General features: G+C 34.1%; 1 protein-coding gene across 6 annotated transcripts in view; it reads left to right on the forward strand.

Annotated features, from left to right (window-relative positions):
- The window catches only part of MAP3K7 (mitogen-activated protein kinase kinase kinase 7), a 40466-nt gene that overhangs the window by 6083 nt on the left and 19458 nt on the right, over positions 1-14925 (forward strand). For 3 of the 6 annotated variants that reach the window (XM_026060807.1, XM_026060806.1, XM_026060809.1), the window contains 6 exons: positions 2091-2219; positions 3309-3439; positions 4540-4621; positions 5849-6000; positions 7321-7480; positions 10080-10160. In XM_026060807.1, coding sequence (XP_025916592.1) covers positions 2091-2219; positions 3309-3439; positions 4540-4621; positions 5849-6000; positions 7321-7480; positions 10080-10160 — 735 coding nt within the window. The remainder of the gene's footprint in view (positions 1-2090; positions 2220-3308; positions 3440-4539; positions 4622-5848; positions 6001-7320; positions 7481-10079; positions 10161-14925) is intronic. The other 3 variants (XM_026060808.1, XM_026060810.1, XM_026060811.1) reach the window with 2 other exon arrangements.

Genomic DNA, 14925 nt, shown 5'->3' on the forward strand with positions numbered 1-14925 from the left:
TGAGTTCTGAAGCTTTCAAGGCCTTGTTTGAAAGTTTTTTTTTTTTTTTTTTGTCTCTTTCATAGTTTCTTCTTGTCTCTAGAGGTTTGATGTACTTCCTCTTTTCCACATACTAAGGAACTCATCATTAACAATTAATTTAGTTAAGTAGGAAAACAAGCTATTTCTTGGAGTATAGCTGGGGAAGACTGATGACATTTAGTAATTAGGTAAAATTGCTGCATGGTTATTTGGGAAATAATCCAGTTGTCATTAGACTGCAAATTAGACACATTTTAACCAGTCAGGACCTTAGATTTAAGTTTATCATTGTGAATAGCAGGGGGTTTGGAGAAGTCATCTCCCTGCTTTAGGAAACAGGAGTCCTGTTGTTGCTACATTTTGCAAGTGCCTAACTTCAGCAGTGGTTTCCCAGATTCTYGATCCAAGTAGGCTCTTTTGTTTTTTTGTTCTTATTCAGAAAGGAGCAGCAAATTACATGTCTGTACTTAGCTTTCTGGGGAGGAGTTTCCTCCCAAAGACTGTCTTTGGAGCCTTTCTTTTGAAGATACCCAGTTCTCGCACATACTGCTTAGAGGACCCCCAAGGCTGATTCTGTTGCACTCTGGCACCCAAAAATTTGTCATTATGGCACTTTATGTTGAGGCACCTACATTTCTTCTAACACTTGTTTACAATTAAATGAACTTGTATAATTTAGGACTGTTTTTCTTTTAGAAGTAATTAGTCTGTGTTAAAGTCAGATTTTTTTGAGAGTGAGAAATCCCTATCTAAAACAGATTATGAAATAAGTTGAAAGTATATTATAATAGGGATTTACAGCACATATCATAATTTCTCTCATATATAAATTCAACAAGGCAGAAAAATGTAAATCTTGTATTGCAAATTTATTTTTGGTTGACAGCAAAAGCCTTGGGTTTAAAGTTGTTTTGTACTTTGTTTCCAAAAATATTTACTGATGATGATGCAAAACTTTATATAAGTATCAAATACAAAGGCATGTAGTAATTTCTATGACACAGCATATCAAATTAATCTTGAAACAGTCATTAATCACTTAACAATTTAGACATTTGACTTTATACAAACAAGTTCTTAGAATTTTATACTACTGCATCAGAAATCAACAATGGCATAAATGTTAATATTTTAATTCTATTTTAATACTGACTAAGATTTTTAGACAAGAGCAATGAAGGGGGCAAGAAGTGTCTCTGATGTAGATGGCAGATTTAGAGTGCTCATTGAAATAATTGCTCTAATATGAAGATTTTCCTGTGGTTTTAAATATTAGGGCACCTAAAGCCTTTTACAGATCAAATAATCTAAATCAAAATAATGTCATTTAGATCAGGATTAACTGAAGGAGCAGGTACTCTAATCTCCAAACTCCTGTTAGAAAAAACTATTTAAAATTGCTTTGGGATAATTGGGTAAATTAAGGAATGATTGTGTGCATCTGCTACTTATCCTACCTTGGTCTGTTACATAATGAAACAATATAAAATATTCTTTTTATGTTAGATACTTCTTTAGGACTGTCAGTTTCTACAGCTAGTCCAAGACTCCTTAGCCACAAAGGTAAAACTGAATTTCCTTGGCCAAGCAGGAGAATAGCATTACTTCCATATCATAGGCTATGTGTCTGTCTCCCACTTCATACTGCATGGGAGCTTCATTCCTTCAATGGGACCAAGCAATTGTTTGCTGCTGCAGAAGGCTTTGTCCTCTGAAAAGTGACCTCAGCAGATCTTCGGATGCCAGTTGTTGGCAGAGAGGAGGAGTCTAAAAGCTGTTGCTTTCTTGTTGCCACCATATGCAGGAGAGTTTTGAAACTTAATAGATCGTGTTTGGGAAGACTCCAGGTGGAAAGGATGATTTCCAGAGAGAGACATTCTTAATGGTCACGCTGTCAAATATTTTCACACTTAAGTTAGCATGGATCAAACCGCTTTAGAAAACTTTTTTTTTTCTCTCAACAAAACTAGTATGAGGAAGCATATAGAACTATTTATCAACAGAAACTGTACTTCTTTTTAATGTATTATATAGAAAAGAAACATTTTACAGTGATGGCTTTTTTCCAGGTAGCAATTACAGTGAAAAATGTGATGTTTTCAGTTGGGGTATTATTCTCTGGGAGGTAATCACCCGCAGGAAACCTTTTGATGAGATTGGTGGTCCAGCTTTCCGCATAATGTGGGCGGTTCACAATGGTGAGTTGAAAATATTTTACTGCGTTTAAAGTTGTGTATTTGACCCATAAATTTGCTAAACACTCTGTGCTGCTTAAATAAATAGTTTTTCAGTTTTATACCTCACTAGATGTGCACATTTGTCATAAAGACTTATTAGTTACACACAGCCACTTTTTTGCCAGTATGAGGTTTTTGTATTGTTTCATTGCTACTGTACTTGCATTTCCTGYTACATATAATTGTAGTGCATGAATAAATGGGGGAGAAGAGCCAATTCTGTTTTAAAAAAAATTCCCTTTTTTACTTCTCTAGATTTTTATCATGCTTCATCTTACTTGAAACCTGTGTGGCGCTTTTACTTGATGTCTTACATTTTATGGCCAGCATGTTTTAAATGCTTGCTGCTTTCTATACACAATGTCACTGCATCTCTTGTGTTAAATACAACTACATGTTTATAAATTGTATTCGTTGTTGAAATAGTAAAAAGAGTAGAAACTTGAACAAGCTGAATAGTTTATAATACATTTGAAGTAAAATATATAATTGAAAATGTGTGTATAAATTCTGTCTTAGGCCATGAAAAATTGGCCCAAAATTGATCCTTCCAGTACTTAGCAATTTTTCAGGAAGTTCTTAAGAGCAAAAGCTGCCTCAAAAATACCTTTTTTTTTTTTCTCCTATGAGTACAGTATTAGGAACCAAAGACTGACTACTGCTTCCTTCCTAGCTTTGACTACAGCTTTGCTTTTTAGAAAGTGGTAACATTTTAATTAGCCATTGTAATTAGCATTGCAATACATCTTGTCAGTTAATTTATTCAAACCACTACTGAAAGAAAAGTTTCACTTATTTCTATGTGCTTGTATGTAACTGAACTTGTACATAGTGTAAGCAAAGGAACTTTTGTGTTTTGGGGTGGGTGTTGGGTTTTTTTTGTTGGTTTGTTTTTAAGATACAATTAAGTACAGGCCAGTTCCTGCAGACTACAATTAGCTATACATTTTCCTGTGTTTATTTAGCAAAATATCAGAAAGAGGTCAGTCACTATCAGCCTTCTTATGGTCTACTGAGTGAATTAAGGAGTTTTTCTAACTTCAATTGTAGGTACTCGGCCACCACTGATCAAAAACCTACCTAAACCGATCGAGAGTTTAATGACCCGTTGTTGGTCCAAGGATCCTTCACAACGACCATCCATGGAAGAAATTGTCAAAATAATGACACATTTGATGCGGGTATAAAATTTGTTTTAGTATCCTAATCGTGGTTTTTTTGTTTTTTGTTTTGTTTTTTAACAATTACTTTGGGAAATTACATTATGAAAGGTATGCCTTTTTTCAGTGTTTTATCCACACTTTTCTTTTCAGATGCAAATTATCAATGTAGAATTTGTGGGCGAGACCTTAAACAGATATGAAACATAGTGGCAGAGAAGAGGATTAATTCCATTCCTCTGCTTACGGGACCTATGCTAGATCAAACCAATGCTAGTTGGCCCAACAAAATTTTGGCTGTTACAGAGCTCTCCTCTCTAGTTTCTTTTTCTGTTTTTTTTTTTAAATCGAGGTATGAGCAAGCCACTTAGCCATTTCCTGGATTTTGACTGGTCCCCTGAAGACCAGAATATGCATAATTCTGTTCTTGAAGACTGCAAAGTGAACAAATTTTATCTAAGGCTGTAATACTTTTGTTAACAGCAGTACTGTTTCATATGTCAGTTATTTCAACAATCTTTTTTGGGGGGAGATGGGGGCAGAAGTTTTTATTTTGTTAAATAATCTAAAAGTAGAAAACAATACTGGATTAAAAAAAACACTTTGCGAGCACAGCATGCATCTTATTCACGTCTTTTTCTAATCCAAAAAGCTTTCCACAGAATACTGCAAATGAAAAACCTTAAGAAATAAGGAATTCAACTTGTTGGCAATGTCCTTCAATATCTTATCAACCCAACAAGTTTTCATAATATTTAATATTATGGAATATTCATTGTTCTATCCTTATGCCATGTTATACTGGGTATTGCATAGATGGCATCATGGAAGTGATTTCATTATGATTGCCACCAGTGCAGGATTTCTTGAGGATATTYTTATAGAACCAGACTGAAAAAGAGCTATCAGTGAGAGTCTGCTAAAATGTTTAATTTGTAACAAATATAGAGAAATTAATAAAAAAGTCATACATGTTTTGTAATGTATTTCTTAAAATAATTGCATTTACTTCTCTTTTAGATAAGTAAATTATAAATTATTTTTATAAACTACTATTTAAAAAAATTAAAAACAAATTTTAATTATATTTTTTTAATTAAAACACTACTTTTTTTTCACAGTACTTTCCAGGAGCTGATGAACCTCTGCAGTATCCTTGCCAGTATTCAGATGAAGGCCAAAGCAACTCTGCCACTAGTACAGGTACACTTGTGTAAATGAGAGAAAAGGGCAGGAACATGAAATGATACCGGTGGCTTATAAAGCCCAGTCGCACCTTGATTTTGAACTTGAATTGGGAAAGCTAATCTTTCCAAAATCTTAAACATTGGCAAGAGTCCAGTATTTTGTTAMTATCTTACACCACATCATGTTCAGTGTTTTTATCCACATAGTTTTGCTGAAGTGGACCATGAATGAGAATGAACATATAGATAAAGGCTATCTCAGAGTGTCCAGGTTTAAGGTCTCCCTTTTTTCATGAAGATTGCTAACATTTGACATATTTTTCACTCATATGTAATGTTTAGGAGCTGACATTTTTTAATTTTTTACTGTTCTAGAAACTGCAGCTGCTTTCAGTTATGATCTCCGCAATTTAAACTTGCAGTTGTTTTATGTTAAGCTGCAATAAGTATACTAATATAAACCAAGTACAAAAATGCCTTTTATTAGTGGAAAGGTGAATGGAACAAAACCTGGGCTAGGTCTTCAGATAGTCTTGCCCCCAGAAAAAATTCTAATAGGAAATAAAGATCATTCAGTCCTCTCATTTTGTAGAGTAGTTTTCATCCGTTAGTTTTTACCTGAAATGTCTTCACCTTCCACTGCTTGTGTTTGTGTTTTGTTTGGTTTTTTTTTCTTCTTCTTCTCTAAACAAAATCCTATTATGCTGGATAAAGTTTCCTTGACTGGTTTGCAACATAGTGACTTGCAAATTATATTACAGAATCTTTTCAGTTGTAGCATTATACTAACTTTACTAGCTGTTCTCCACTCTTCAGTATGTGATTTTTAAGATGTGATTTATCTTTTTAAATTATCAATATATACTGACTGTTACTTTCGGGTATTTGTTTCTCTGTTGTTATTCTAAAGCATGGTTAATGATGAACCTTGTCATTAATTGTGAAGGAAGCTGCTGATTATATTGTTAATGTAACATCTACCGCAACAATTTCAGACAAAGCTAAACCTTGAGTTCAAAATGTCATCCTAGTACTTAGTAGAATATTCTGGCTTTTTTACCCTTTTACATGTTTATATCAATGGATCTGTGGAAATCTTGCAGTGTGGCTTTCATTAAAAGTTTTCAAAAAATTACTTTAAAGCAAAGTTAGGCTTCTGAGTAGACCCCAGTAAAGAATACACTTTGGTATTTTTAGTGGAAAGGTAGTTTCCTAAATATTTTTCAATGTTGCTGATTTCTAGGTTCATTCATGGACATCACTTCCACAAACACAAGTAACAAGAGTGATGCTAACATAGAACCAAGTGACTTTCAAGGAACTTCTACCAATGACACTATTAAACGTTTAGAATCAAAATTGGCGCAGCAAATGAAAAATACAGCTAAGCAGCCGGTAAGCAAATGCATGGAACTTTGAACCATAATAATGAAATAGGTTTTAGCTGAACAAATGATGTAATTGCTAGATATCTATTTTAGTTTGTTTTTCAATTTACTGAAATTCAGTGGTCTCTAAATGTATTGAGTGGTTTTTTGCATATCCTGATGGTCCATAGAGATATATGATTTTGCTTGCTCACTCACAGTCCTTTTTTACAAAGGGTTGTAGCAAGGAGGACATTTCACTTGTAAACATAGACAGGAATAGAGAGTAAACTAGGTTCTTCTTTGCCTTGTACTCTTGCTTCCTGTAGAGAAAAGTAATAACACTTCCTTCGTGACTAGTAGTAACCAGAAGTTGCTTCTAGGCGATAGCTGCAGTTACAGCAATGAGCTGGCTGGCATGTCCATAGTGAAATGAGGACAAAGTGAAACAACCCGTGCAAAGCAGAGAAATACGAAGAATATGAGTCAGTAAGGAGCTCAAAGCAACAAGACTGTATTGTACACTTCTGCTTTTTTAATTCAAAAATTGCACATTGGGCAGTTGCAAATCAAAAAGAAAAATTATTTTCCAGATAACCATTTGTTCTAGCTGCATCAGGAATATTTTGCAGGTAGTCTTGGACCCTGACTGGGAAATATATAGGTGGTTCTCAGAGTAAGTTAGTTCACTAAATTAAGTTAGTGGTAAGTTGAGTTGGTCACTAACATAAGTTAGTGATCCTCCCTCAAGAAATGCTTTGAAGATATTGAACTTAACAAAACATTAGTGTCTTTTCTTTCAAAAGTAGTACAAAACTGGAGTCGGTTAGTTATAGTAAAGAACATAAAAGGCAAGAAGAGTAGTGAATGATTTTGAAAAGATAAATTGGGAAGCTCTGATAAGATATCTCTGAAATCTGAAAACAGTCCTTTTAATTTAAAAGGATTCCTTAATTTAAAAAAAAATTTATATTTGAAACTCATTTCTTTAAGTTAGCACCAAAATAAGTGTGACATGAAAGGATTAAGCATTTATGTGAATTATGAAAATACTAAGTTTTATTTCAACTGGGATGGAAAACTAGAAAGATTCTCTTGTGCCAACATTGGCATAGTTCTACTCAATTTCAGTCTGAGTAAAGTTAGGTTCTTTTGAAAGTTGCAAGATATTTGGTTCTGCACACCAATAATAGCTAAAATATTTTCATTTTATAAATTATACAATTTTAAATATTGTCATTTTTTAAATGCAAATTATAAAAATATATTTTAACCTACATAGTGAGCATATTATGGAAGGGCTCCTGCAGATTTTTTTTTCTTTTTAAAAATGTGGTTGTTGAAACAGGGTGATCCTGGCCGTTTGAGTTTACCCCCATCTCGTGGGAGCAGTGTGGAGAGCTTGTCAGATGTTCGTGGGCGACCACAGTCAGCCCTTGTTTCAGGAGAAGCCAAAAGGATGAGTGCTGACATGTCTGAAATAGAAGCAAGAATAGCTTCCACCACAGGTAAAAATAAAGGGTGTTTGGGGGATAGAATGAGGAACTGGAAGGAAGGAAGGAAGATGCAAAACATAGTAGTCTTACAGAAGGCTAATAAGATTAGCCATATGAAAGTATTTAAACTTTGCRTGTACTCTTCATTGTCATTTAAGTGTGGAGGAAGAAATAGCTTCTTTAACAGTTGTGCACTCAACTGTCCAAAAGGTTGAATTTTTTAATTGGGTACTTCTAAGGTTACAGAACGATTACATTTGTTGAATTAGACTTTTAGCTTTCTAAAATAATTCTGAGATTTTTAAATATCAGTCCTATTCCAAGTGCACAAGTTTTCGCCTTTGCATCCAAATTAATGTTATTCCATCTCTGCTATCATAATTATTACTGGGATAATATTTCCTTCAAGGTTATTCTAATATATTGGAATGAAAAGGTGGGTTTAAAGTTTGGCATGTTCTCTAATAAGTTTTAAAATCCACTTTGACAGAAATGGATTTCAGAAGGAGAAACTAGGAGGTTATTTTATTTATCAGAATAACAAAGTGCTTATCTTTGGGTTTTTGTTTTTTGTTTTTTGTTTTTTAAAAAACACACACATAGCTACAGGTGTGTTGCTGGGTTTGCTTCAGGTAGCTATAAACTATTCTGTCTAAATATTGAATCCTTGAGTGAATTGGAGTTTATGTGTAAGTATAAATACATAATCTTATGGTGAAAACAATCTTTATTTTTCCCAGAAAAGCAAATTAATAAAAATCTATATACTTGACAAACACTTCTTTGTCTCTTCTCTTCATCAGAGATACTGTTTATTAATCTATACAAACTTCGGTTTAAGTTTCATTTATGAAACTTTTTCGTATGGCACATAACCATAGATTTAAATAATGAGACAAAATTACCTTGGTTAGTCCAGGTTTACTTAGTTCATCTAGTATTTTTCCACCAATCTTAAAATTAGGGTAATTGAGTAACCATAATGAATAAGGAAATATGCATTGTATTCTGGCTATCTTCTGCATCATGACTATTTGATTTTTTTTGTTCTTTATTGTATTATAATTACTCCAGGATCCTGTTTTACTAAATACTGAAGATACTTATGACATAATACTATCTTGCCCTGAACAGTGTTTACATTAATGTTTTTATTTTAAGGCCTTACTCTAAGATTTGTTTTCTGTACTGTCAGTATTTGACTGGATGACTGTGTAGCACTTCTCACCCTGAATATCTCTAAAGGTTTCCTAACACAGAAGGCAGCTGTGTACTTACCTGGTGATAATAACATGTTGTTTTTATTTTTAAATATGTCAGGACTCACTTTGGTCTCTGACACTATAAAGTCAATGCAAGTTTTTGACATTAGTGGAGATAACTCTGACCCTACATTGTGGGAGGTTTTTAATTTTCCTGGTTTCTCTTTCATAAGTAGATTGTTTTGAATAGTAATTATTATTTCAGAATATTTTAAGATTTTTGTTATGACTGTAGGGTTTCTTTTTCTTATAACAAATGMGTATATTTGATATACTGGTTATTTAAAAAAAAAAAACAAATTTAGGCAATAGTGGTCTACTGGAAATGAGACCAAACCCATCTGACCTTTTTTTAAAAAGAGCTGAAACAGCACTGGTTTAGTTTTTTGCTTTTTTTTTCTTTTTAATTGTGTGACAGAGATGATATGCTGTGAACCTGAAAAAAAAAATTGTGGCTGGGGTGAGATCAGGCTGTTTTTAAGAGTAAATAAGAAGATTAAATAATTCTTAACTTGACTTTTTTCTTCTATTGTTAGATTAAGTGTAAGAACAAATTACATAATGCACATTAATATTGGATAGCAAGTTTGAGGTGGACATGCTGCAACACTACATTTGGGAGATACAATTTTCTCCAGATAGGAACTATATAATCTTAAACTACACATGTGGCAAAATAAAAGAAATTAACCGTTAGATTTTATTCCAAAATATATAATGTTTCTTGAACATCATTCAAAAATGAAAAGGTTGGTGGTGATATCCTGTTTTCAAAACAAAAAATATTGAGTAATAGAACAAAAGAATAGAAGGCAGGAATGATTATGACATCTAATAGAATACTAAGCACAATTTAGAGACAGATTAGATTTCCCCTAACAGGAAATGATGATTCAAGGAAACAAAAGATCCAACTAGTAGTCTTGTTTGTAAATAGTGTATGCCTGACACTAAAGAGAAAGTATAATACAAGTTCAGGGAATCAAGAATATTTATCTATTCTGAATATACAGGTGACCTGAAATAATTTAATTTATTCCCTGTTTGGATAACTACATTTGGTTTTTCCCTTCTTTGTTGCCATGCTGCTTTCTGTGTTTGACTTTTGTGTTGCTAACTATAACTAATTACACATTGTATTGATGGCTAGTTCTGCATTTTTGCTTTTTAACAGTTGCTTTACTATTTGAAAGCATGAGTGGAAGGCAATGCAGTTTATTCTGCATGACATATTCTGCATGAACAATAGTTTAACAAAATTTATGAAAAATGCAATATTAGGAATTCAGTAATTTTGCTATTGCCATTTTAGTGTTTTGCATGTGTATTGTATATGTGTATTTTTTCAGCCTATTCCAAGCCTAAACGAGGCCACCGTAAAACTGCTTCATTTGGCAACATTCTGGATGTCCCTGAGATCATCATACCAGGTATCGCAGACCAGATGAACGGGTCTATTGTTTAAGATGCTGGAATAATGATCAGACTGCTAAAAATACTTTTTGCTCCAGCTGCTCTAGGGCAGAGCTAGAAATATCCTGATAAATTTTTTCACAATGTCTCTGTAAGGAGAAGCATGATCTCTTAGTGTAACTTTTTATCAGTAAAGGTTTGTTTTTCTTTATGATTCTGATGCTAAATACTTTTGCTGCATAGTAAGAATCTATGCAGTATTTTATTACAAAACCTCATATTTAGTGAAAATGGACTTAAATTGAAAAATTCCTGCCCAGATAGTTATCTTGCCCTGATCTTTGTAGGGTTCGAGCAACCATTTTTTTGATCTAATCAAATATTTTAGTAGAACAAAAGACTTAAGTACATTATGTACAGAACTTCAAATCCACGTGACACTTGAGATTAAACAAGATTGGAGCTTAATCTGTGTAATTTTTATATTCAGCTATAATCTTCTAGAGCTGAAATGGGTTTGCATGAAGTATTTCCACTGTGTTTAAGTTAATGCAAACTAAAATCATTAGGACAGGCTTCTGACAGGAAGAAAATCAGGATAATCAGCACCATAGCCAGTAATTTCAGTTGGAATGCTAATGAATAATTCTCATCTATCCTAAGTCTAAATTTAATTAGAAATATATCTTTTCCTTTCCCATTTCTTTTTTGCAATCAAAATAGATTTATCTCTTTCATTTCATACTTCTCAAAGCCTAAAAATAAGTATAATCAATCCCAAACTGTGATAGGTGCACCATTAGTGGTATGCAAGTCACTTCAAAATGATTTGTCAGAGTCAGGAGCTGCCAGTAATAGTATCTGTTGCTAATCAGGAAATCCATTAAAAACTGTGGACCCGTACTCTAAATATGTGTCATCTGATGAAGCTTCCATGTAAAGCTTGATCATATGTGAATCTTAGTAAATTTCTTTGTATACTATTACCCAGTGACAAAAATATTGGGTACTAAACTGAAACGGTTTGTTTTGTATTTCAAAGTTGAATGCAAAAGATACAGCATTGCACAAGAAGTTTTTTTTCAAATAACTTTATTGAAGATTATGTATAAAAACATAGAATGTCAAAAAGTAGCTGGCAAAAAGTAGCTACCAAGGAAATACAGCACTGTCAGTAAAAACAAAACCTCTTTTACATTGAGACTAATGAAGCAGCAAGAAATTATACTAGTATAGCTTTCTACTGTATTTTCAAACAGTCCTGGCCTTCAATGACACATAGGAAATCTTGAGTGAGGAAAGAGAAAGCAAAGCCGCATTCTGAAGAGGTCTGTCAAGCTTGGCCTTGTCAGTAAGTGATGGGAGCATGGCAAATACGCCCTAGAGGTTGCTTGGGCACCTGTTACCCTGTTTGTCTGCCTATAACGGTACACGAGGCTTTAAAAAAACTTTGAGACTTTTAGAGAAGAAAAATTAAACATAAAAAGGTCAACGAAACTTAATGCCACGTAGTTTTCTCAAAATAGATTGTGCCAAACATATCTGATACCTTTTTTGAGGTCTGTCTTGCTTAGGCAAAGGGACTCAATTAGATGCCCTTCATCTGGACAATTTTAATTATTAATTGAACTTGACAAAATAAGAATTCTAAGGTGAATTTGGGATAGATAAGCAAGAAATATCAACCTGTAGAATTAGAAGACTGTATAGCATTGGAGCAAGTGTATGAATGAATTTTCTCAAAGGTTGCTCTAAAGGAATTTAAGCCTTAAATGAGTGCCAATGAAATTTGCTGTTAATGCTTTATCAGGAGCCGCTATTAATAAAGAAGAGGGTTGGAGTATCACATAGGATGAATTGTGTTCTGACTAAAAAACACTAGAAGTAGGGAAAAATTCAGGGTAATACACTGAAAGACTAGTAGCAACAGTCCCTTTAATAAGATGAGAGCTTGTTAGTGGAAATGATTGCAAAGGACCATAGTATATGCATGCAAATGAATCCAAGGTAGAATAAGTCACTCATATGATGTCATTGTTAAAAAAAAAAAAAAAAAAAAGTATGTGAAATCTTAGGATTCATTTCCAGAGGTCTCTTTCCAGGAGAGATTTTTTTTAAAAAAAGCATTAATGCTATTGTATAAGCCCTTGGTGGTCTGTTCTGGAATACAATACACTATTCTGGTCAGCCATATAAAAGAAACATAATTGCACTCTGAAATGATAGTAAGAAGAGCTACTAGGATGGTRTGGAGAATATGAAGAAAATTTAAAAAAAGTTTGGCTTTTTTAAGCCCACAAAATGAAAGCTGAGAAATGAATAATTATTTTCTATAAATGAATCTGCAGGTAAAGACTAGGAAGAGAACTACTTAAGCTAAAAGACAGTATTGGCACTAAGGAAAAAAGATATAAATTGTCTGCAAATAAGTCTGGGCTGTATATTAAAAGATTTCTAGCTGTCAGAACAGCTTTCCAGTACAAATCACAGGGCCAGAAAAAAAAACACTTCCTATTTTTAATGTAGCCTATTTCTCACCTTATTCTCTTCCCTACTGTCTTAGCATGGCCTTCGGTCCTGGCCTCTTAACGCACTTTCCCCTTTCTGGTTACACTTCTGACATCCCCAGACTGGGACCGGACTAGCTCGCGCCCCATTAACCTGCTTTTCTGCCACATACCTGGCTCCTTGGCACTTGGCTCCACGCATTGCTCCTGCAGCGCCCAGAGCAGCGCGAGCGCAGACGCTCGCTGCCGCCACTGCTGCGTGCAGTTCTGCAGAGCACATGGCAAAGCAGCTGCTGCCGTGAGGGCGCAGGGCAGCACGCAGGCATGTTCCCATGAGTCAGCTGCTTTGGGGTAGGGCTATTTTCGAAGTATGACTGCTACATCTGCTGTCATTGTTTTCTGTGGTATGTTTCCCTGGCTGCTTTTCGTCCGTGAACTGATTATGCTACTTAAGTTGTAAAAAGTAAATTTTTATCAGATCAAGGTAATAGGTTTGCAGGAGTAGAAATTTTCAATATATATTTGCTGTTCTTTCTAAATATTTTTTAAAAATAAGTATGAATTGAACTTTCTTTATGATGCTATGTTTTGAGACTAGTATACAAAACTTAAAAAATGGATCTGCTAATTCCTTTTTAGTCTAACAGTTTGGTAGATGACCTTTCAGTGGTTGTAATATGCAACCAAATGCCAAGTGCAGTATCCCTTTCCTTTATAGCATAAATAATACACACCAACATATTTTATATATAAATACATGTAAAAAAAAAAAAAAAGGAACCATCAAAGGCTTAAATAGCCACATGTTTAAAGAAAAAAATATAAATATAATTTGTAACATGACCAAGAAAGATATGCAGAACGCTTTTTGGATGCAAACCAGTAAACCAGCATCTGTCAAGGGTACCTGAAAGTACAGTATTTTTTTTCCACTGGCAACATTAGACATCTCATGCATATAGTATGTATGCATTTGTCTCTGTAATCTTGTCATCTAAAACTTTGTACCACACAGAGTTGTAGGATTTTTATAGCATTGACACTGCATAAATGATTACTCAAGATAGAGCTATTTGGCTGAGTATCTTTAGAAAGTGTATAGGAATCATAGATGCTTCAGTCTGTAATTTTTCTATACATTGTTAAACCAGTATAAGCCAGAAATCCCACCCTTGTCTCCCCAAATCACTTCATTCTTCTAGAATAGAGATCAGTGTCTTCATTTCTTTAAAATGTTACCCTTTTTGTCTTCTCACACTATTACATTCACTGACCATACTACCGTCTAAGTGAGATTTGATTCTTACAGAAGTCCAAAAAGGGTGGTGGCTAAGAAGAAGGGATTTATCTGCGGTATGCATGAATCAGAAAGGGAGAACAAGATCAAGGAGGAACCAAGAGGAAGATTCCCGAGCACGAAAGTGAAAAAGAGGGGAGTGAGAGAGAATCTGAATGAGAGAACGGGAGAGCTAGAAGAGGGAGAGTGAGTTTGTACTTTGGCTGAAGGGATGCCAACAATATGTTATTATTTTAATGAGGAGAACAAGCAGCGTCTGTGTTTGTGAAAGCAGCTTGTTGTTTCTGAGGCCAGGAAGTATGTTTGTGATGTTTATGGGGAAAGATTAATGTGAGGCTAAGAGGCAGTAGGCTGGGGAAGACAGGGAGTGAAATGAGAGTAATGCAAGAAAGAAGAAACTATATTGTGAGAAAAGGAAGAAAGAGCTGGAGGGTGAAAAAAGGGAAAATTAAAATAGAACAAAGGAAATGAATGGAAGAGAACATATACCTTAGCAGTTCAAGTATTTTCTTATCAACACATTTAAAATTACCATTTACAAGTAATGCTTTGCAGCATCAAACTCGTATAAGACCCTAAAAATGCCTTATTATTTCTCTTGATTTTTCAACTCCTAGATATTTCAACAAGTGATACTTTCCTCTGAGCCTCTTCTCCTCCTTTCTCCTCTCCTCCTACCTGTACTTAGCTTTTTTTTTTTCCTGTTGTTCCACTTTCATTGTACCCTTACAGTTTATATATTCATGTGTCATTAAACAGAATATAGCTTGGACATTCCAGTAATTGTATCTCTTGCCCACAAGATAGGTACGTTGAGAAAAGCTGAAAGCATGACTCCACAGATACTCTAAGTCTTTSGAACTTCTAGAACTGTGTTACAGTAAGCATTTGAACCATAAGTGGCATATGATTTCGTAGGGTATATTTCTATTTCAGTATAATTTTTTTTAACCCCTGCCACAGGATTGATTTTTTTTT

This window comes from Apteryx rowi, unplaced genomic scaffold (genome assembly GCF_003343035.1).
Source record: "Apteryx rowi isolate R43461 unplaced genomic scaffold, aptRow1 scaffold_171, whole genome shotgun sequence".
Lineage (NCBI taxonomy): Eukaryota > Metazoa > Chordata > Aves > Apterygiformes > Apterygidae > Apteryx > Apteryx rowi.